Here is a 22654-nt window from a genome sequence, read left to right on the forward strand (position 1 = left end):
TCCTTTAAATTGGTTCCCAGTTCAGACCTAAACAACCAGGTGGGGGTAGAAACGAACCAATTGGTGACCTAATTAGTCAATTAAGTACAAGGGGAGAGCGAAAACCTGCAGACACTCGGCCCTCCGTGGAACCGGTTTGAGACCTCTGTTTTAAAGCATGGTTGGAAAGCGTCATGTCTTTAAAAAACAACGTTAGATGGTTGCGTGACGTCCCATTCACCTGATATTGTTGCTCGGATACAAGCCTCTGCCCTTTGGTTGGAGCAGGCTGGGTAGAAATTTAGGAGCCAACCTCCGAGCCTCGTATTCGCGCGTTCCGTGGTTGCTGTTAAGATTTGTGGTTGAGAGGGTTGACCGACTGTTTAATGCTTTGTGTAAATGGGTTTGTGTCTTGCCTAGTGAGTATGTTTTGTTTCCACATGCACATATGCATGTATTTCCATGCAAATGTATCCCAATATGACATGCTACAGTATATTATTAAAGTTTAATATATTGGCCGTCTTTTAAGTGAACACAGCCCAAAGAGATGTCTCAATGAAAAGACGCGGAAACAATTCTAGTGACCGTTCGCTAACAACTTTGTCTTGATCATGAGATGCAAGGAATTAAAGACGATAAAAAAAAAAATACAGTTTTGAACATTGTTGATTGGTTATTGCATTGGTTCTCCCATTTTCTAATGCTATATTTAGATGCAATATAATTGAATGTGTATGATGCTGCGGAAGAATTCTACACGCATTTGGCGGGTGGACGGGTGCCAATGTAAAGCTCCGCTGGTAACCATTTGGTATGCTTTTTTCAAAGGTGATTGGGCTCGTTCTCATGATTGACGTCCACGTTCAATTTACTATCAGCAATTAATTCAAATATCATGTCATATGTCCTGTCTGATTCTGTTGTTTGCACTAGCCGCACAATATTTTTCTTTTACTATGTTCAGCTGAATCTTGCAAACCAGGTGATATAAGGTATTACAGTAAATGCATGAACAAAATGCGTCATTTTGCAGAGGTGGCGTTCCATATCGAGACAGACGTTGAAATGGGAGAGCCAGAGGAATACACTGGTCATGGTCATTTTCCATGCAGAGCCCATACAGGTCCATCCGGAGTTGTCAGTGGCGGTTGTCTTGTCACATGCAAAATCGCCATGACCAAATGGTTGGAGCTACAAACTCATTCGTAATTCCATTCATACCAGGAGAGTCTCTGTTAGTTTTGCTGTAAGACACCATGATGCCTTGCTATCAACCAAAAGATAAGGAGTCAGTTGTCCACAAATGTATTCCTTAAAAATTACCAGTTGGAGCTAAAAAATAATAATACAAAAATGTTCTATATTCAGTAGTCTGTGGAACAAGGAGATGGTTTTGCTCTAATAAGATAAGGGTAAGCACAGGATTTTGTGTGAAAATGTAAAAAAATATTTCCCCAGAAAATGTAATAAAATAGCCTAACTGAATTGGATACAAAATAAGCGAAGCAGTAAAACATTGAACAAAACCCATTCGAAGGAAAACATTTTGTGTCCAGATGTGATAATCAGAGGCGTCGCTAGGATCACAATACATTCGGGGCTTACCCCGCCCCCGCCCCGCCCCGCCCGGCACAGAAAGTACAGGGTTTTGAATGTACACGCGGAAAATGTAGATGTCCACGCTAGTGGCCTACACGCCTACATTGTCGTAATGGGCGATCAGAATTATAGATTACAGTTTTTTCTGATTGCTCAAGCACATTTTTTGTAACTATTGGCTATTTTTGCAAAACTCTACACACAAACAAGAAAACCTTTCACCCAATTATCAAAACATTGTAGTTCTCTTGCAAAAGCGAACACAGCTAGATGAACTCTTCACACCTTCGTAAAAACGGTGTTTTCGTATCAAACAGTAAACACAAGCCATCATCTACTAAGCACACGATGTGCCAACTACACACTGATGGTATGAATACAAAACACATCTGGCTTTTGCTTTCTCTGTGTACAGATGTCAATTTGAGGTCATACTTTTGTCATAGTGTCATGCAAACATACAAGGATCCAAACTTCAAGTATTGGTGTTTATTCACACTCATCAAAACCAAGACAAAGTCAGAACACAAAATAGTAATTTCACAAAAAAAAAAAAGTAAAAGACAATCAGCCTACATCATGTCGTCTTTCTGGGTCCGGCCACAACATTTCGTCCACATCGCATGCGATTTCCTCCAGTCCAAGGCACCGGGGAAAATATCTCCTTGAATGCCGTATCCAGGCCTGACATGATGCCTGGTCAATATCTCCACATGCCTCCTCCATTGCCTGTAAAAGGGCTACCTGTTGATGAGGATGACGGTCGTACACTTTCCAGCGCCAGGCAGAGAAGAACTCCTCGATGGGATTTAAGAATAGAGAGTATGGAGGGAGGTTGAGTGCCATGAAGAATGGGTGGTCTGTAAACCAGTTGCGGACCAAAGCAGCCCTATGGAAACTAACATTGTCCCATATGATGACATATATCGGGTATGCTCTGGTCTCTGAACAGTGAGCATGTCATGTAAGGTGTCCAGGAATGCAATAATGTGTGCAGTGTTGTATGGGCCTATGGTTGCATGATGGTGAACAACACCATTTAGGCTTATAGCTGCACACATGGTTATGTTACCACCACGTTGTCCAATAATGTTCCTGCCACGTCTCCTGGTTTCACTGAGGTTAAAATCGGCCTCATCTACAAAAAGTAGCTCATGTCCCATGGCATCTGCTTCTAGTTCCATCACTCTCTGGACAAGACAAAACAAATGCAACACATCAGGCCCATGCACAGCACTACAGTATGCACTTCCAAATTCAGAACCAATGACACTATGGCTTACCTGCACATAGTCACATCGCAGTTGCTTTACACGTTCTGTGTTTCTTTCGAAAGGAACTCTGTAAATTTGCTTCATTCTGTGGCGTGCAAGTACACGACTTAGTGCAGAAATGTTTACACTGTGTATATTTTGAAAGATGGTGTCATTATCAATTATGCGCTGCTGTATTTCGCGCAGTCTTATTGCATTATTGGCAATCACCATGTTCACTATATGGGTCTCTTGCTCTGGAGTGAACATTCTTCCTCTGCCCCCAACATCTGGACGTCTAGCAATTCTGTAAAGTAACAATTTCAGTATTTTTGCATGTATGGCACTGTTGTGTTTCTCATTAGAGTATGGCAGTGCTACAAAGTACTTACCGATTCTCATTTCGAAATGTCCTAATGATGCTTGCCACAGTGTAGCGGCTCAAATTAGGCTGAACCCGTTGGCCAGCTTCCCTCAGGGTCATCCCATGGTTGATGACATGGTCCACTATTGTAGCTCTGATGTCATCAGTTATCCTATTTCTTACTCTTCTTACCCTTCCTCTTTCCCCTCCTCGTCCTCTTCTTGCTCCTCCTTTTCCTCTTCCTCTAACTTCCTCTAACCCTCTCGCTTCTTCAACTCCACGTCCTCTTCCTCCAACTTCTTCACCTCCACGTCCTCTCCCTCGGCCTCCTCGGCCTCCTCTGATTCTCACTCTTCTCACTCTTACTGCTCCTTCCATTGTACTCCACACAGACAGCTCACTTGTGGCTTATTTATAGTGCTTAGGCTGATTGCAAAGTGAACTAATTATCTAAAACAGTTTTCACATGTGAAAGTGTAACAGACAGTTGGCAAAATGGTGTTAATGATAGCCATACATGTGTATAATTTTGCTAGGAGTGTGTTGGAAATTTGGTGATTGAGTGTAAACAGTGAGTTGTGTTTAAAGTTCTGCAAAAAGAGTGTTGTGCAGTGAATTGTGCCTACAGTTTTGCAAAGTGTGTGTTACAAAATTGCAAACTGAGTGCAAAGCAGTGTTTGTGCTTTTAGTTTTGCAAACTCAGTGAGTGGTTTTGCTATACGTATTTATAGTTTTAGAAATTGTGCTACAAGAATCACGATTAGCGCTTAAGCATTCAGAAAAAACTGTAATAGATATGGGGCTATTTTTTTAAATTATTATTATTTTTGGTCAATTTGAGATCTGGGGCTATACATAGACCCGGGGCTATAGCCCTGGTGACAATAATTTAGCATACTTTTTTTCTCACAACCACAACTCTATCAAAATACAAAAGGATCTATGCAAAATTCATCTTATAACAATCGCAAAAGTTTACTTTGCACCCACGGAAGGTAGTGCCTTGGACCTCTATGTATTAAAAAACACTAAATAGTAAAAGTAGCTGCTGCTTTTAACAGGAGATAAGAGCTATTCTAACAAAGTAATTTTTTTGTTCTGGATGATATACAATGAACAAGGTCAAATCATGCTTCCTTATTATGCCATTCCAGATCTTTAATCTGTTATCTACCAACGAGACACCCCTTCCATACGGGCTTGAAGACCCGGTAGGATGTTTGCATGTACGACCACGGAGATCCATGTTGGCATACCCAAATGTTCATGATAACAATGAACCATACACCACTTTCCAGGTAAATACTTTCCTTGGTTTATTTTAACTTTAAACCTTTTGACAACTACACTGTTAATGTGTTAATGTGTCATCCTAAAATGTAAATAGCTAAAATAGCCTGTTGGATGGAAGATTGTCATTTTGCTGGATGCATATAATATTTCTGTATTTTTAGGACAAATGTACTTCCATCCCCGTTAGTGAGCATTTCTAGTTTGCTAATAGATCATCCATCCACCTGGCAAGTGTGTCTGTCAAGAAGTTGATTAAACAGCATTATCATTACACAGGTGCACATTGGAGCAATGCTAAGTACAGATGTTACAGGATTTTAGGGAGAATGGAACTGCCATGCTGACAGCAGGAATGTCTACCAGTGCTGTGGCCAGGGAATTGAATGTTCATTTCTCTAGGATAAGATGCTTTCGTGATTGTTTTAGAGAATTTGGCAATACATCCAACAGATCTCACAACCACAAACCACAACCATGTGTGACCATGCCAGCCCAGGACCTCGACATCTGGCTTATTCATCTGCAGCATTGTCTGAAACCAGCCACCCAGACAGTGAATAAAACATTGGGTTTGCACAGCTGAATAATTTCTGAACTGACAGTCAGGAACTGTCCCAGGGAAACTCTTCTGTAGGCCCCAACAGGCTTGTGATTGCAGTTATGCATTGTAACTGATGTCCATAATGCTCACGTACGATGGCCTCTGCTGGAGAGAAGTGCTCTTTCGATATTGTTTCAACAATACCGGGGAGATGGCTGGTAGAGTGTTGTGTGAGTTTGCTGATGTCAATGTCGTGGACAGTGTACTATGGCAGCAGGGCTATAATGAACAGGGAGGGATAAGCTATGACAACTGATGCATCTGCATTTTATCAATGATGAATTTGAAGGAATAGAGACTGTGACGAGACGCTGAGGCAGATTGCTGTACCATTCATCCACTTCATCACCTCATGTTTCAGCATGATAATGAAGTGCACCATTTTGCAAGAATCGGTTCACGATTCCTAATTGCAAAAAATTTCTCCGTACTTCCAAGGCCTGTATGCTTACCTGACATGTTTGTGATACTCTGGATCAAAATGTACCACAACAGCTTTCCTGCCGGTATCCAGCAACTTTAAACAGCTGGATAGCAACTTTAAACAGCTGAAACAAATTTTGTAATTTTTAATCATAGGTACTCTTCAACTGTGAGTGACAGAATCTAAAACAAAAATCCTGAAAATCACATTGTATGATTTTTAAGTAATTCATTTGTATTTTATTGCATGACATAAGTATAGTTTATGTCATGTAGTCAGCCACCAATTGTGCAAGTTCTCCCATTTAAAAGATGAGTGAGGCCTGTAATTTTCATCATAGGTACACTTCAACTATGAGAGACAAAATGAGAAAAAAAGATTTTGAGTGAAAACCTCCTTCCATCAGCAAGGGCATTGAAGGGCATTGGCTGGGTCTTTCAGCATGACAATTATCCCAAACACACCGCCCGGCCAACAAAGGAGTGGCTTCGTAAGAAGCATTTCAAGGTCCTGGAGTGGCCTAGCCAGTCACCAGATCTCAACCCCATAAAACATTTTTGGAAGGAGTTGAAAGTCTGTATTGCCCAGTGACAGCCTCAAAACATCACTGCTCTAGAGCATATCTGCATGGAGGAATGGGCCAAAATACCAGCAACAGTGTGTGAAAATCTTGTGAAGTCTTACAGAAAACGTTTGACCTCTGTCATTGCCAACAAAGGGTATATAACAAACTATTGAGATTAACTTTTGTTATTGACCAAATACCTATTTTCCACCATAATTTACCAATATATTCATAGAAAATCCTACAATGTGATTTTCTGGATTTTCTCCCCATTTTGTCTCTCATAGTTGAAGTGTACCTATGATGAAAATTACAGGCCTCTCTCATTTAAGTGGGAGAACTTGCACAATTGATGGCTGACTAAATACTTTTTTGCCCCACTGTAAATCAGAAAAGCAGAACTTAATATTTGGTACAGAAACCGTTGTTTGCAATTACAGAGATCATACATTTCCTTTAGTTCTTGACCAGGTTTGCACACACTGCAGCAGGGATTTTGGCCCACTCTTCCACACCGACCTTCTCCAGATCCTTCAGGTTTCGGGGCTGTCGCTGGGCAATATGGACTTTCAGCTCCCTCCAAAGATGTTCTATTGGTTTCAGGTCTGGAGACTGGCTAGGCCACTCCAGGACCTTGAGATGCTTCTTACGGAGCCACTCCTTAGTTGCCCTGGCTGTGTGTTTCCGGTCGTTGTCAAGACACAGCCACGACCCATCTTCAATGCTCTTACTGAGGGAAGGAGGTTGTTGGCCAAAATTTCGCGATACATGGCCTCATCCATCCTCCCCTCATTACGGTGCAGTCATCCTGTTCCCTTTGCAGAAAAGCATCCCCAAAGAATGATGTTTCCACCTCCATGCTTCACGGTTGGGATCGTGTTCTTGGGGTTGTACTCATCCTTCTTCTTCCGCCAAACACGGCGAGTGGAGTTTAGACCAAAAAGCTCTATTTTTGTCTCATCAGACCACATGATCTTTACCCATTCCTCCTCTGGATCATCCAGATGGTCATTGGCAAACTTCAGATGGGCCTGGACATGCGTTGGCTTGAGCAGGGGTCCTTGCGTGCGCTGCATGATGGCGTAGTGTGTTACTAATGGTTTTCTTTGAGACTGTGGTCCCAGCTCTCTTCAGGTCATTGACCAGGTCCTGTCGTGTAGTTCTGGGCTGATCCCTCACCTTCCTCATGATCATTGATGCCCCACAAGGTGAGATCTTGCATGGAGCCCCAGACCGAGGGAGATTGACCGTCATCTTGAACTTCTTCCATTTTCTAATAATTGCGCCAACAGTTGTTGCCTTCTCACCAAGCTGCTTGCCTATTGTCCTGTAGTCCATCCCAGTCTTGTGCACGTCTACAATTTTATCCCTGATGTCCTTACACAGCTCTCTGGTCTTGGCTATTGTGGAGAGGTTGGAGTCTGGTTTATTGAGTGTGTGGACAGGTGTCTTTTATACAGGTAACAAATTCAAACAGGTGCAGTTAATACAGGTAATGAGTGGAGAACAGGAGGGCTTCTTAAAGAAAAACGAACAGGTCTGTGAGAGCCGGAATTCTTACTGGTTGGTAGGTGATCAAATACATGTCATGCAATAAAATGCAAATTAATTATTAAAATCATACAATGTGATTTTCTGGATTTTGAAGTGTACCTATGATAAAAATAACAGACCTCTACATGCTTTGTAAGTAGGAAAACCTGCATAATCGTCAGTGTATCACATACTTGTTCTCCCCACTGTAAATCATAAAAAAGACTAACCTGCTGTTTGAAGCTGACAAATAATACAAAATAAAACTGAGACATTTAATATTATTGAGCTCTTTTGATTACATTTTCAGAAATTTGGAATTAAGATGGCTACTAATCTGGCAATAAGAGAACCTTTCTGCCTCCATTACAAAGGGAGCAAGTTCGTCCGCTACACTGGTGGGAGTAATTCATCCCTTTAATCTCACAGATCTATGAAAATTGCTTACTTTTTCTAATTCTTACAAAACCACATAATGCATATTTAGTCCTGTTTCACCAGATGAATACATTTATGTTTCTAGGTGGATTAATGTCTTACGGACACCCTGCAGGCGTATCCATGGGGATGCTTAACTTTCCTGGAGAACCTGGAATGGCATATGGGGAACCATATCTGCCAGCCATACAGACAGTCCGTACGTTTTTCCCTGAAACATGGATATGGGATCTTGTGGAAGTTGGGTAAGTGTACTGTCTCTTGCCTAATATCAAAATATACAGTAATTAGGAACCTGAATCTTAAAGCTGTATTAAAGGGTAGGCCATTTTTCTCTCAGCAAAGATCACCCCTGACTTTAACGGGACTCTCTGGTTGGATGTATCGTACATGCATACATTTTTTTAAATTTCAAATAATTTCAGTGAAATTCCATTGTATTCTGACACTTTGATCTCTGATCTCTGTACTCAAGAGAGTCTGGATCAGCAGATGTTTCCCTTACAGTCCCAGACACCATCACCACCTGGGAGACAGAGGCCTTCTGCTTGGGCCCCGGTGGGTTTGGTCTGGCTCCCCCAGTGAAGCTCACCGTCTTCCAGCCCTTCTTCCTGGAGGTCATCCTGCCCTACTCCATTATCCGTGGAGAGAACTTTGAGCTGAAGGCCACTGTCTTCAACTACCTGTCCAAGTGCATCATGGTACGACACCATTTTTCTTGTTAGTTATAGAGTTTGTTTTTATTTTTCTTGAGTTTCTTTTTTGTGTCAGTGTTTCCCTTGTCAACATACAAGTGTTCCTATATTTCAGGTTTCTGTAACTCCAGCTGAGTCCTCAGACTACACTCTCACACCCTTGAATGATGTCCAGTACTCATCATGCTTGTGTGCCAATGAACGAAAGACCTTCCGTTGGACACTGTCCCCTTCTGTCCTCGGTGAGTCGCCAATCTTCTATCAATGGTTCAAACAGCCAAATGGATGATAGTTTATTGGATGTTGGGAAATCAGTTCTGGTGTGTGCGTGCGTGTGTGTGTGTAGGAGTTTTGAATGTGTCCGTTAGAGCAGAGGCTGTCCAGTCAGATGTTTCCTGTGACAATGAGATTGTGACTGTACCGGAGAGAGGACGCATCGACACAGTCACACGGAGGTTGCTGGTGAAGGTATGCAGCCTGATTGTAATAAAGCTAGGACGACCACATTTTCAAACCCCCAAACCGGGGACCCTTATTTAACAGCACGCTAATGCACGCGCACATGTATGCGCTTATGCACGCATGTTGGTCATCATGCATGCTTGTGGTTTGTAGAGTGGGGGCGCTTTGAGCTTTGATGAGAATTGTTGCTTTCCTCTGCAGTTCTACCCAGTTGTTTGTTTGGTTCTGATTCGTATGTGTAAACATTACAGTGTTATTTTTATTGTGGTGAAAACCGGGACAATTTGGTAATGACTGTCGGAAACATTTTAGTGTTTTACAGATATTTGTCGGGACACCCAGTTTCGGACCGGGCCAGTCCCGGGCAAACCCGGACATTTGGTCACCCGAAATAAAGTGCAACCCATTAAGACTTGGGCCGTAGAATAAATGGTTAGAAGGAAACTACTCAGTAGGAGACAGGGGTAAAAAAAACTGTCAATATACATCAGCATAACAGGAGAATAAAAGACAGTGATGATACAGTGCACTGTGTGTGGTAGATGTATGTTATCAATATAAGAAACTGCTGTCTGAATGTAATCTTTATCTTTTCACTTTGTTTCTCTCTCTTTTATCTCTCCTATCACTGACAGGCTGAGGGAACAGAGAAGACAGACACCCACAACTGGTTGCTTTGTCCAACTGGTGAGTAAGGCGTGCTGGTAGACTGTTTACTTAGATTGAAGTGAGCATCCCTATTCATCTTATCTTTGTGACAACAGGAGAAGCTCTGACAAAGGAGGTGGAACTGCAGCTCCCCAAGAATGTGGTGGATGGATCTGATCGAGCTTCACTGTCAGTCCTAGGTGAATTATGATCAATGTATTGTTGAGTGGTGGGAAAAGAAACCCTTCTACAATCGTGTTGCTGCTGTTTTCTAAAGATGACAGTCTAAAAGAAGTGCTGTGTCTCTATGTAGGGGACGTACTGGGTCGGGCCCTCAAGAACCTGGATGGACTGCTGCAGATGCCGTACGGGTGTGGAGAGCAGAACATGGCCCTCCTTGCCCCCAATATCTACATCCTAGAGTACCTGAACAACACGGCGCAGCTAACCCCAGCCATCAGAGACAAAGCCACCAAGTTCCTCACTAGTGGTTAGTCCTTTTTATCATTTTCTATTGAAAAGTAATAATTCCAACCCTGCTGTCTTGTAAATTATATAGCCACAGCATAGATGACATCATGGTGTCTTGTCAACAGAACATAATTTACCCAGATCTTGCACTTTTCAAAAGGATATTATCACATTTAGAATATTGATAGTAGATACAGTATGTAATACTGAAAACATTTGAGGCAGTCTGGCAAGCATGTCAGTTAACAATAAATGTCAGATGGGAACAAATGCTAATAGCACACTAAAGAAAGCAGACAACTTTCATGACACACTGAGTCATGCCATTGGTATTACTTTCCATAACAGGTAGTTAGGATGTATGTAAAATATTGAGAAGATACTGAGATCATAGAAGTAAAATCAAAATTCTACCACAAAAAATTTTTTTTTTGCAAAACCCAGACACATTGAACCATCAAATACCTTGTCTGACCGACAGTAAAAAGACAATCAACATTTCTTTTGACGGGCTTGAACCAAACAAACATTCTGCCATTGGCAATACTATGAATGACACATTTTCATCCATCAACACGTCATTTCACACCACAATTGATACATTCCTCCTTTTGAATCATGGGAAGTGACCTGTAAACTACTCTTCATTCCAACTAGAAATGCTCAAATTTCTCATCTCATCAGAGACAAGTTTATCAGGTAATTGACTATTGAAATAGCCATCCCCAAAATGACATGTTCCATATCAAGGAGGCAATATGTGTCTCCCTTGTTGAAGAGTAATCCACTAAGCATTAACCTGTGATGACCCATCTTACCTACCCATATCTTGCAAAGATGTGTGAAGGTACTGTTGCTAAATGCTGTAACATAGGATATCCAGAATTACACTGAACAAAATTACAAATGCAACACTTTTGTTTTTGCCCCCATTTATCATGCACATTTTAGAGTGGCCTTTTATTATGGCCAGCCTGAGGCACACCTGTGCAATAATCATGCTGTCTAATCAGCATCTTGATGTGCCACACCTGCGAGGTGGATGGACTATCTCGGCAAAGGAGAAGTGCTCACTCACACAGATTTAGACAGATTTGTGATAATAATTTGAGCGAAATAGGCCTTTTGTGTACGTGGAGAGTCTTAGATCTTTGAGTTCAGCTTGGGGGCAAAAACAAATGTGTTGCGTTTATAATTTTGTTCAGTGTTCATATCAAACACATTTTGGCTGCTTCAAGGGACACTCAACCCTTCCAAATGTATCTTTAAATGTAAGTAATTTAATGATTTTCGATGATCCAGAATATATATAGCCTCTTACAGTAGTTAGTGGATACATTTTAATACATTTTTCACTCTGGCCCCCTTCAGGAACCCAAAAACTCATTTTTTTAAGAGCCATCCTATACCATCCTATACCTTAATAAAGGAACATTTTTAAAAAAGTGTCTGGAGATTGAAAATGGTGGAGGTGGGTCAGATTTGCCGCAAAAACATAATTTAGCACTTCATAACTTAGCTAGCTTCATCTTGCTTTGTTCTGACAAGTCAGTTAGTTAGTTGAGATCCTTCTATACAGAGCAGGATTTCAGTCACATTTCCTTTTACCTTTAAATAAAACAAAATATCCCCCTCCAAGAACTGCCACCTTAACGTGGTGGAGGGGTTTGAGTACCCGAGTGACCCTAGGAGCTATGTTGTCTGGGGCTATATGCCCCTGGTAGGGTCTCCCAAGGCAAACAGGTCTTAGGCGACGGGTCAGACTAAGAGCGGTTCAAAACCCCTTAATGAAGAATTCAATTTTGAGTACCGTGACGTCGCCCGGTATGGCGCAGCCGGGGCCCCACCCCGGAGCCAGGCCCGGGGTTGGGGCTCGAATGCGAGCGCCTGGTGGCCGGGCCTTCCCCCATGGGGCCCGGCCGGGCTCAGCCCGAACGGGTGACGTGGGGCCGCCCTCCCGTGGGCTCACCACCCACAGGAGGGACCATAAGGGGCCGGTGCAAAGAGGATCGGGCGGCAGTCGAAGGCAGGGGCCTAGACAACCCGATCTCTGGACACGGAAACTGGCTCTAGGGACGTGGAATGTCACCTCGCTGGCGGGGAAGGAGCCTGAGTTAGTGCGTGAGGTTGAGAGGTTCCGATTAGAGGTAGTCGGGATCACCTCTACGCACGGCTTGGGCTCTGGAACCACACTCCTTGAGAGAGGATGGACTCTTCACCACTCTGGAGTTGCCCATGGTGAGAGGCGGCGGGCTGGTGTGGGTTTGCTCATAGCTCCCCAGCTCTGCCGCCATGTGTTGGAGTTTACCCCGGTGAACGAGAGGGTCGTTTCCCTGCGCCTACGGGTCGGGGATAGGTCTCTCACTGTTGTTTGTGCCTACGGGCCGAACGGCAGTGCAGAGTACCCGACCTTCTTGGAGTCTCTGGGAGGGGTGCTGGAAAGTGCTCCGACTGGGGACTCTATTGTTCTACTGGGGGACTTCAACGCCCACGTGGGCAACGACAGTGACACCTGGAGGGGCGTGATTGGGAGGAACGGCCCCCCTGATCTGAACCCGAGTGGTGTTCAGTTATTGGACTTCTGTGCTAGTCACAGTTTGTCCATAATGAACACCATGTTCAAACATAAGGGTGTCCATCAGTGCACGTGGCACCAGGACACCCTAGGCCGCAGGTCGATGATCGACTTTGTTGTCGTCTCATCTGACCTGCGGCCGTATGTCTTGGACACTCGGGTGAAGAGAGGGGCGGAGCTGTCAACTGATCACCACCTGGTGGTGAGTTGGATCCGATGGCGGGGGAGGAAGCTGGACAGACTCGGCAGGCCCAAGCGTACTGTAAGGGTCTGCTGGGAACGTCTGGCCGAGTCTCCTGTCAGAGAGATCTTTAACTCCCACCTCCGGCAGAGCTTTGACTGGATCCCGAAGGAGGTTGGAGATATTGAGTCCGAGTGGACCATGTTCTCCACCGCCATTGTCGAAGCGGCCGCTCGGAGCTGTGGCCGTAAGGTCTCCGGTGCCTGTCGAGGCGGCAATCCCCGAACCCGGTGGTGGACACCGGAAGTAAGGGATGCCGTCAAGCTGAAGAAGGAGTCCTATCAGGCCTGGTTGGCTTGTGGGACTCCTGAGGCAGCTGACGGGTACCGACAGGCCAAGCGGGCTGCAGCCCGGGTGGTTGTGGAGGCAAAAACTCGGGCCTGGGAGGAGTTTGGTGAGGACATGGAGAAGGACTATCGGCTGGCCTTGAAGAGATTCTGGCAAACCATCCGGCGCCTCAGGAGAGGGAAACAGTGCCCTACCAACGCTGTTTACAGTAGAGGTGGGCAGCTGTTGACCTCAACTGAGGATGTCGTCGGGCGGTGGAAGGAGTACTTCGAGGATCTCCTCAATCCCGCTGACATGTCTTCCATTGAGGAAGCAGAGGATGAGGGCTCAGAGGTGGGCTCGTCCATCACCCGGGCTGAAGTCACAGAGGTGGTCAAGAAACTCCTCGGTGGCAAGGCACCGGGGGTGGATGAGATCCGCCCTGAGTACCTCAAGTCTCTGGATGTTGTGGGGCTGTCTTGGTTGACACGCCTGTGCAACATCGCGTGGCGGTCGGGGACAGTGCCTCTGGGATGGCAGACCGGGGTGGTGGTCCCTCTTTTTAAGAAGGGGGACCGGAGGGTGTGTTCCAACTATAGGGGGATCACACTTCTCAGCCTGCCCGGGAAAGTCTATGCCAGGGTTCTGGAGAGGAGAATACGGCCGATAGTAGAACCTCGGATTCAGGAGGAACAGTGTGGTTTTCGTCCGGGCCGTGGAACACTGGACCAGCTCTATACCCTCTACGGGGTGTTGGAGGGTTCATGGGAGTTTGCCCAACCAATCCACATGTGTTTTGTGGATTTGGAGAAGGCATTCGACTGTGTCCCTCGCGGCATCTTGTGGAGGGTGCTTGGGGAATATGGGGTCCTGGGTCCTTTGCTAAGGGCTGTCAGGTCCCTATACAACCGAAGCAGGAGCTTGGTCCGCATTGCCGGCAGTAAGTCAGACTTGTTCCCAGTGCATGTTGGACTCCGGCAGGGCTGCCCTTTGTCACCGGTTCTGTTTGTAATTTTTATGGACAGAATTTCTAGGCGCAGCCAGGGGCCGGAGGGTGTCAGGTTTGGGGACCACACAATTTCGTCTCTGCTCTTTGCAGATGATGTTGTCGTGTTGGCCCCTTCTAACCAGGACCTTCAGCATGCACTGGGACGGTTTGCAGCCGAGTGTGAAGCGGTTGGGATGAAAATCAGTACCTCCAAATCCGAGGCCATGGTCCACAGTCGGAAAAGGGTGGCTTGCCCACTTCAGGTTGGTGGAGAGTGCCTGCCTCAAGTGGAGGAGTTTAAGTATCTAGGGGTCTTGTTCACGAGTGAGGGAAGGATGGAACGGGAGATTGACAGACGGATCGGTGCAGCTTCTGCAGTAATGCAGTCGATGTATCGGTCTGTCGTGGTGAAGAAAGAGCTGAGCCGCAAGGCGAAGCTCTCGATTTACCAGTCAATCTACGGTCCTACTCTCACCTATGGTCATGAGCTTTGGGTCATGACCGAAAGGACAAGATCCCGGATACAGGCGGCCAAAATGAGTTTTCTCCGCAGAGTGGCTGGGCGATCCCTTAGAGATAGGGTGAGAAGCTCGGCCACCCGGGAGGAGCTCAGAGTAGAGCCACTGCTCCTCCACATCGAGAGGGGTCAGCTGAGGTGGCTTGGGCATCTTTTTCGGATGCCTCCGGAACGCCTTCCTGGGAAGGTGTTCCGGTCCCGTCCCACCGGGAGGAGACCCCGGGGAAGACCTAGGACACGCTGGAGGGACTATGTCTCCCGGCTGGCCTGGGAACGCCTCGGTGTCCCCCCGGAAGAGCTAGAGGAAGTGTCTGGGGAGAGGGAAGTCTGGGCATCCCTGCTTAGACTGCTGCCCCCGCGACCCGGCCCCGGATAAGCGGAAGAAGATGGATGGATGGATAAAACAAAATATAATATGATACACTATATCACTGCAATCATTAGACTTCAGTGAACATATACAGATGTTTTTATCACCCCATACAGCTGGGACTGTAGCAAAAGCATTATTTGAATTTCTTGCCAGGTGGGTAATGGATACAAAATTAACACTGACAGGCTCTATTATCATGTAAAGATAAATAAAATAAAATGTGTTGGACATGGTCAAAATGCCTTTAATATAACCCACATTAAAGTAATTTAAGCATAGTGCTTAATGATCATACATACCAGCCATAACATTATGACCCCCTGACTAATACTGTGTAGGTCCTTGTTTTGCCGCCAAAACAGCCCTGACCAGTCGAGGCATGGACTACACTAGACCTCTGAAGGTGTGTTGTGGTGTCTGGCACCAAGACGTTAGCAGCAGTTGCGAGGTGGGGCCTCCATGGATCAAACCTGTTGGTCCAGCACATCCCACAGATGATCGATTGGATTGATGTCTGGGGAATTTATAGGCTAAGTCAAGCCCTTGAACTCGTTGTTGTGTTTCTCAAACCATTCCTGAACCATTTTTGCTTTGTGGCAGGGCGCAATATTCTGCTGAAAGAGGTCAATGCCATCAGGGCATGTGTGTTCTCACATCTTTCTATCAGTAGCAGCATTAACTTTTTCACCCTGACGCCAGTTCACTGCTTTTCCTTCCTTGGACCACTTTTGATAGGTACTGACCACTGCAGACTGGGAACACCCACACAAGGGCTGGAGTTTTGGAGATGCTCTGACCCAGTCGTCTAGCCATCACAATTTGGCCCTTGACAAAATCGCTCAGATCCTTACGCTTTCCCATTTTTCCTGCTTCTAACACATCAAGTTTCAGGACAGAATGTTCACTCTTGCCTAATACATCCCACCCACTGACAGGTGCCATGATAAAAAGATTATCAGTGTTATTCACTTCACGTGTCAGTGATCATATTGTTATGGCTGATCGGTATATTGTCTATTGTATCTGTGGAATTATTTGGTGGGTAGACCACATTGCAAAGTATTCTTATTTTGTCAAATTGGAAATCTGGGTTTTCATGTCAGTAAATGGTCCATGTTGGACGGCTGATGTTGCCTGGCAAACATAGTGCACTATTTAGGGAATGGAGTGCCATTTGAAGCACAGAGTGACTATAAAAAACTTTGACCACTTGGACAGGTTACCAAAGGCAGCTGAACTACAAACATTCTGATGGTGCATACAGTACATTTGGACAAGGCTCTGGGAACACTTGGTGAGTAATTGGATTGTGTTTTTTCTCTGCTTGTAAACATATTTGAAACTAATATTCTGTGCCTAGAATAGGGGGGGGGGGGGGGGTTATGACCCCCCAATATTACAGACAGGTCAATGTGACCCCTAGAATAGAATTACATTCCTGGCATCTATTGACTCAGACCTCCAATAAACAATACAAACCTCCAACGTTGATTATGTCATTGCATATAATGTTAAGCTCCAAATCATGTTTATAATAACTTTATATGGGTTTTATGATTTGCTCAGGCTGACTGCTTTTGTCTTGAGATCCTTTGGCAAAGCAAAGTCTTTCATCTACATTGATCCAAAAAACATTGCGCAATCCAAGTCTTGGTTGGAAAGTCAACAAGGCATGCATGGCTGTTTCAACAGAAAGGGGAAGCTCTTTAACAACAGAATGAAGGTGTTTATACTTCTAATAAACTGATTGAAGACAGATTGAGTTGTAGGTCCTGCCAGACCAGACATTAATTGACTGTTTTCTAGGGTGGGGTAACAGATGAAGTCACGTTGACAGCTTACATCACCGCATCAATGCTGGAGCTCAACACGCCAGTGACAGTAAGAAGCCTCTCTTCATATAATCATAGTTCCTATCTACAACAATGTGCCTCCTGTATGAAGTGTGTATTTTCTGTCATATATAAACTGTCATTTAAAGATTTTACAATTGTTAAAGGTGAATGATCCCCCCCCCCCCCCCCCAGAATTAGTGTGTTACAAATTTGTAATATTAAAACTGACAATAGATTTAACCTTATCCTGTAAACTAAATAAGTATCCCAGATCTCTTTTTTTTTGTTTTGCCAGTTTAAACAGTTCTGAGACCAGGCTAGATTTGTATTGTCTCTTAATGTGATGCTCTGTAATTTTGTTCTTCAGGATCCTGTTGTGACCAGCAGCTTGTCTTGTCTGAGGAACTCAACCAGTGATTTGTCCAACACCTACACTACTGCTCTGCTAGCCTACACCTTTACCCTAGCAGGGGACATGGAGATGCGGACACTGCTTCTGCAGCATCTGGACAAGATCGCTTTAAAAGAGGGTGAGACATGCTCTTCTGTATTGTTGCCATGAATACTAGTTCAACTCGCCTTGGGTTGCTCTTAACTAAAAACATTGACAAAATGCATCTTGTACAGCTTTTTAAGTAATATCAATGAGGAGGTCAGAGAACATATAATTCTGTCTATGATGAATAGTACCTATGTGTGTAGGTATCTAACTATTTATGTGTGTTCTCCTCAGAGGGTCTCCTGCACTGGACCCAGACCTCCTCAGAGACCTCAGCCTCTCTAGCAGTGGAAATCAGCTCCTATGTTCTGCTGGCATCGCTCAATGTCGCCCCTCTGTCTAGTGCTGACCTGGGCTATGCTTCCCTCATAGTCAGGTGGTTGGTGAAGCAGCAGAACTCTCATGGTGGCTTCTCTTCCACACAGGTAAAAAAAACACCTCATTTTGGTTTGAAATGGTACTACCAGTGAGGCATTATCACTTTGACTTTTTCACTTATTGTCCTTTGTCATCATGTCAAGAGGAGGCTAACTTCCATTAAACTGAGCCTAAGAAATGGCAGTAGTCTGAAAGATCTCGGCACTGCTCATGAAAACATTTCATATTGAAATGACTTTCCAATGGTGCGTTGTTGTGTGTGTAGGACACAGTGGTGGCCCTCCAGGCCCTGGCTCTCTACTCCACCAAGGTGTTCAGTAATAAGGGCGCCATCACAGTGACAATACAGGCTCCTGGTGGGCATACATACCTCTTCGAACTCAACCAAAACAACAAACTTCTCTACCAGGAGAGGGAGCTGGAGGACACTAAAGGGAAATACAGCGTGAAAGTGAAGGGCAATGCTTGTGCATCAGTGCAGGTCAGTGAATATACAACTCTCCTCCGAGTCCTAGTTGTTACTGTGAAGTTCAAACGTTTAAGAAGGTTATTTTATCACAATCCAGGTTATCTAATGTTCATTTTTGGACTGGATGTTTTACCTGCCTTTCTCTTCACAGGTGGCGCTCAGCTACAACATCCCCACTCCTACTGACAACACAACACTCAGTATCCAGGTGACACCAGTGGTTGACTGCAACAGCAACTCTTTGAGGACCAGAGTCATGTTGCTTTTCACGGCTCAGTAAGAGTCCACAGTGTTTCTTTGAATCAGTATATTGAGGACACTTTCAGCTGCTTCAGGGCATGTCTTATAGAAGATATTTTAAACACACCAGACAACCTCTATTGTTTTAAATGTGTATCCAGTCGTTTTATTATTACAAGCACTTGCAAATGGTGACATTCGTCACAGGTTTCTTTGCTTTCACAGATATTATGGAAATCTTTCAGCCACCAATATGGTTATAGTGGATGTGAAAATGCTGTCTGGATTTGTCCCAGACCCAGAATCTTTGCGTAAGGTGAGTTTTTGATGATGTGTGTTTATTTTGTTGCATGTAACCTTTTTCCATGTAGCTCTTGCTTTAATCAGTGAACTTTCAGAAATCTGAACGTTTTGTTCAATACATTATCAATAACTTGAATGACTTGTCTTTACAGCTGAGAGATTCATTTACAGTGGATCGTGTAGATATCAAAGATGACCATGTGCTTATGTACTTGAGTGAGGTGAGACTAAAACCCCCTATTGGTTTTAGACAGTACATACAGCACTCTTTCTCAATATTTGATTTTAAACACTTCTGGAGAAAAATCTCTACTCTAAAATAAGGGATATTTCATTTTCTCTACAGTGAAGAGATACACAGAAGAAATGTGACACAGGGATACATTTTGCACATGGCACTCTGGATCATGATGCAAAACGAATCACATACTTTTTTGTCTGTCCTGAAAGGGCTCCATCTTAAAAACGGGACTGCTAACATGCACACTTTATTTCTCCTAACAGTTAACACCACAATTATATACAATCTTCATCCTGGATATCCTCCAGGAGCTGCCAGTACAGAATCTAAAGCCAGCAGTGGTCAAGATCTATGACTACTACCAGCCAAGTAAGTTTATCAAGTAACTCTCCCTGAAATGTTCTTTTCTCCCTTAGTTTTATTAAGAACTTGTTTTTATTTACTGAGGCTTACATGTCTAATGGTTTCATTTAGGTGACCAGGCCGAGGCAGAATATGTCTTCCCTTGCAAGTAGGGGTTAAAGGCTTGTGTGGAATTTTTCATCTGGAATTACTGGTGATGATACTATTATTTTATTTCTTTGCTGCCTCACCACATGAATGCATTCTTCTATACAGTAAAATCCTTTTACCTAAATGCTGGTTTGTTTGTGAAGCATTAATTCATTACATGTATTTATTCAATCACTGTGCCCTCTGCCGATGTGAGCAGATAGTTACATTCACAGAGGCCACATCTGCAACTCTTGAAATCTTTCAAGCACTATTATTGAAATAAAAGTGTTTCATAATAACCTTAATCATGAGTTTTCCTCTGATGGTGATGTAACGACCCACTAACCAACTCTTATTCTGTGGATTTTGCACAGGTCGTGGAGAGCAAATTGCGAGAAACTCTTTTTAGAGTAAATTCTACTCTCACAATTTTATATAGTAGAAATATTAATATTGTCATGTTCCTTTTGTAACAAAAAAACAAAGGTTGAAGCCTATACTGCAGCATGGCAAAACATGTCAAAAGAAGAATGTTAAAGGTGAATTAAAGGTGAATTTCCCACACCTGTGGCTTTTTAAATTGCAATTAGTGTCTGTGTATAAATAGTCAATACATTTGTTTGCTCCCACGTAGATGCACTGAGCAAGCTAGATACTGAGCTATGGGGAGCAGAAAAGAACAGTCAAAAGACCTGTGTAACAAGGTAATGGAATTTTATAAAGATAGAAAATGAGATAAAAAGATATCAAAATCCTTGCAAATGCCAGTCAGTCCTGTTAAATCACTTAGAAATGGACAATTCTGGGATCTCTTGATACCAAGCCAAGGTCAGGTAGACCAAGAAAGATTTCAGCCAAAACTGCAAGAAAAATTTTTCAGGATACAAAGAAAAACCCGTAGGTAACCTCAGGAGAAATGCAGGCTGCTCTGGAAAAAGGCGGTGTGGTTGTTTCAGAGCACAATATGACATTACTTGAAAAAAATTGCTGCACGGTTGCCAGAAAGAAGCCTTTGCTGCGCCAATGCTACAAAAAAGCCCAGTTACAAAATGCCCACTAAGTACACTGTAATTTGGAGTGATGAGACCAAAATAGAGCTTTATGGTCAGAACCATAAGCGCTAAGTTTGGAGAGGGGTCAACAAGGCCTATAGTGAGCAGAATACCATCCCCACTGTGAAGCAAGGTGGTGGCTCACTGATGTTTTGGAGATTGTGAGCTCTAAAGGCATGGGTAATCTTGAGGAAATCTATGGCAAGATGAATGCAGCATGTTATCAGAAAATACTGGCAGACAATTTGCATTCTTCTGCACGAAAGCTGCCACTCTGGGGAGATATCAAAAGTGCAGTTCATGCAAGACGACCAAAGACTTTGCAAGACCTGGAGGCATTTTTTCTCAAAACGAATGGGCAGCTATTCCACCTGCAAGAATTTGTGGCCTTATAGACAACTATTACAAAAGACTGCACACTGCACACTTTACATTGATGCTGAAAGGGGCACAGTATTAAGATCTAAGGGTATACAGACTTTTGAATAGGGGTCAGTTCATTTTCTTTCTTCGTTGCTATGTTTTGTTTTATGATAGTGCCATTCTTTTATGACCTACAGTTAAATGTGAATCCCATAAGAAATAAAAGACACGTGTTTTGCCTGCTCATTCATGTTTTCTTTAAAAATAGTACATATATAATCAGTTCCCCAAGGGTATGCAAACTTTGGAGCACAATTGTAAGTGGACTATCAAAGAAAAGTTGTTGATGTAGTCGGGTAAGGTTTAATATGTTATTTACATTAAATAATAACAGTTTGTAAATGACATGAATGTTTTGAACAGATCATTTTGTTTCTTTCTCTGAGCACCAATTCTTCACAACCAAAAGTTATAAAGTAATTACAGTAATTACAGGTCTGAAGTAATTATCTTCAGACCAATCCTAACAAAAGTTGTCCGATGCATTTTTGATCTGCAAAACCATTTGTCCGTTACAGCCAATCGAATATGGCGATGAGGCCAGAAGTGAGGGTGTATCTCAGCAACTGTTATAGTCACCGAACTTGGTATCCATAGTTGGAAGGAGGAGTAGAGGAGGCGTGCAATGTTTTCACTAATCAGCCATGTGGAGGCGCTATACCAGAAAGTCACTTTGCAAACTTGGTCTGTGGATGCATAGACATAATAAAGAGTAGACGCCGCATTGGCTGCTGGGGCGCGAGAAATACGGCCGCCATGTTTGACCGGTCATACTCCTATTTGCGTAGCAGCAGAAGCAACGATGCCAGAGCACTATGGAGCATACTCCTGCTCATATCGGCGGACCATCGAAAGCAGGGCTCGGGGGATTACTTTTCACAAGTAAGATTTAACATTACCGTATTATTGGCTGTATTTTGTGACTAGAATATTACCAGAGAGTTGAGAAGGAGCAAGGATCTTTGATATTACTGTACTGAAATCGTATCCAGCTAGCTAGGCTATGTTTACTGCACCAGCCGGTGTTCACCCAGCGAACTGAGACTTGATAAGTCATAACACTGACTCAAGAATGCTATTATAGAAATAAAGCAAATATTACTGGTATAACATTGGCCAGCTAATTATATATTTATATAAATAAAAGACGGTATTATCATTGTTGTGCAGTACTAGCTTAGCTAGTAACTTAGTATTTTGGTGGTAGCTTCACTATTTTCAGAATCAAGTAACTTTTTTCAGTAGTAGTAACTCCTTTATTTACCAAGTAGCTTGGCCACACAAGCTACTTTTCTTGTCATGTGAAATTAGCACAACTTAAAGTAGCTTCCTATGTAATGAACTAGCCTACTGCTGTGTTTGTGTAACTTTTTTTTTTTTTTACATATATATTTTTTTTGTGTTTTGTGTTACTTTGCTTGCTACATTTG

At 43.5% G+C, this 22654-nt stretch overlaps 1 protein-coding gene across 3 annotated transcripts in view; it reads left to right on the forward strand.

Annotated features, from left to right (window-relative positions):
- The window catches only part of LOC105024030 (alpha-2-macroglobulin), a 40339-nt gene extending 20127 nt beyond the window's left edge, over positions 1-20212 (forward strand). For 2 of the 3 annotated variants that reach the window (XM_010893661.3, XM_020050743.1), the window contains 20 exons: positions 4353-4496; positions 7925-8018; positions 8138-8297; positions 8528-8753; positions 8863-8989; positions 9094-9215; positions 9845-9896; positions 9974-10057; positions 10171-10347; positions 16508-16583; positions 16856-17012; positions 17096-17170; positions 17492-17654; positions 17858-18048; positions 18267-18482; positions 18622-18746; positions 18936-19026; positions 19166-19234; positions 19518-19623; positions 19729-20048. In XM_010893661.3, coding sequence (XP_010891963.2) covers positions 4353-4496; positions 7925-8018; positions 8138-8297; positions 8528-8753; positions 8863-8989; positions 9094-9215; positions 9845-9896; positions 9974-10057; positions 10171-10347; positions 16508-16583; positions 16856-17012; positions 17096-17170; positions 17492-17654; positions 17858-18048; positions 18267-18482; positions 18622-18746; positions 18936-19026; positions 19166-19234; positions 19518-19623; positions 19729-19769 — 2496 coding nt within the window. In that variant the 3' untranslated portion in view covers positions 19770-20048. Of the gene's footprint in view, positions 1-4352; positions 4497-7924; positions 8019-8137; positions 8298-8527; positions 8754-8862; positions 8990-9093; positions 9216-9844; positions 9897-9973; positions 10058-10170; positions 10348-16507; positions 16584-16855; positions 17013-17095; positions 17171-17491; positions 17655-17857; positions 18049-18266; positions 18483-18621; positions 18747-18935; positions 19027-19165; positions 19235-19517; positions 19624-19728; positions 20049-20123 lie in introns of those variants that run through there. The other variant, XM_020050738.1, reaches the window with a different exon arrangement.
- Positions 20213-22654: the final 2442 nt, after the last annotated feature.

The sequence above is a fragment of the Esox lucius genome, chromosome 1 (genome assembly GCF_011004845.1).
Source record: "Esox lucius isolate fEsoLuc1 chromosome 1, fEsoLuc1.pri, whole genome shotgun sequence".
NCBI lineage: Eukaryota > Metazoa > Chordata > Actinopteri > Esociformes > Esocidae > Esox > Esox lucius.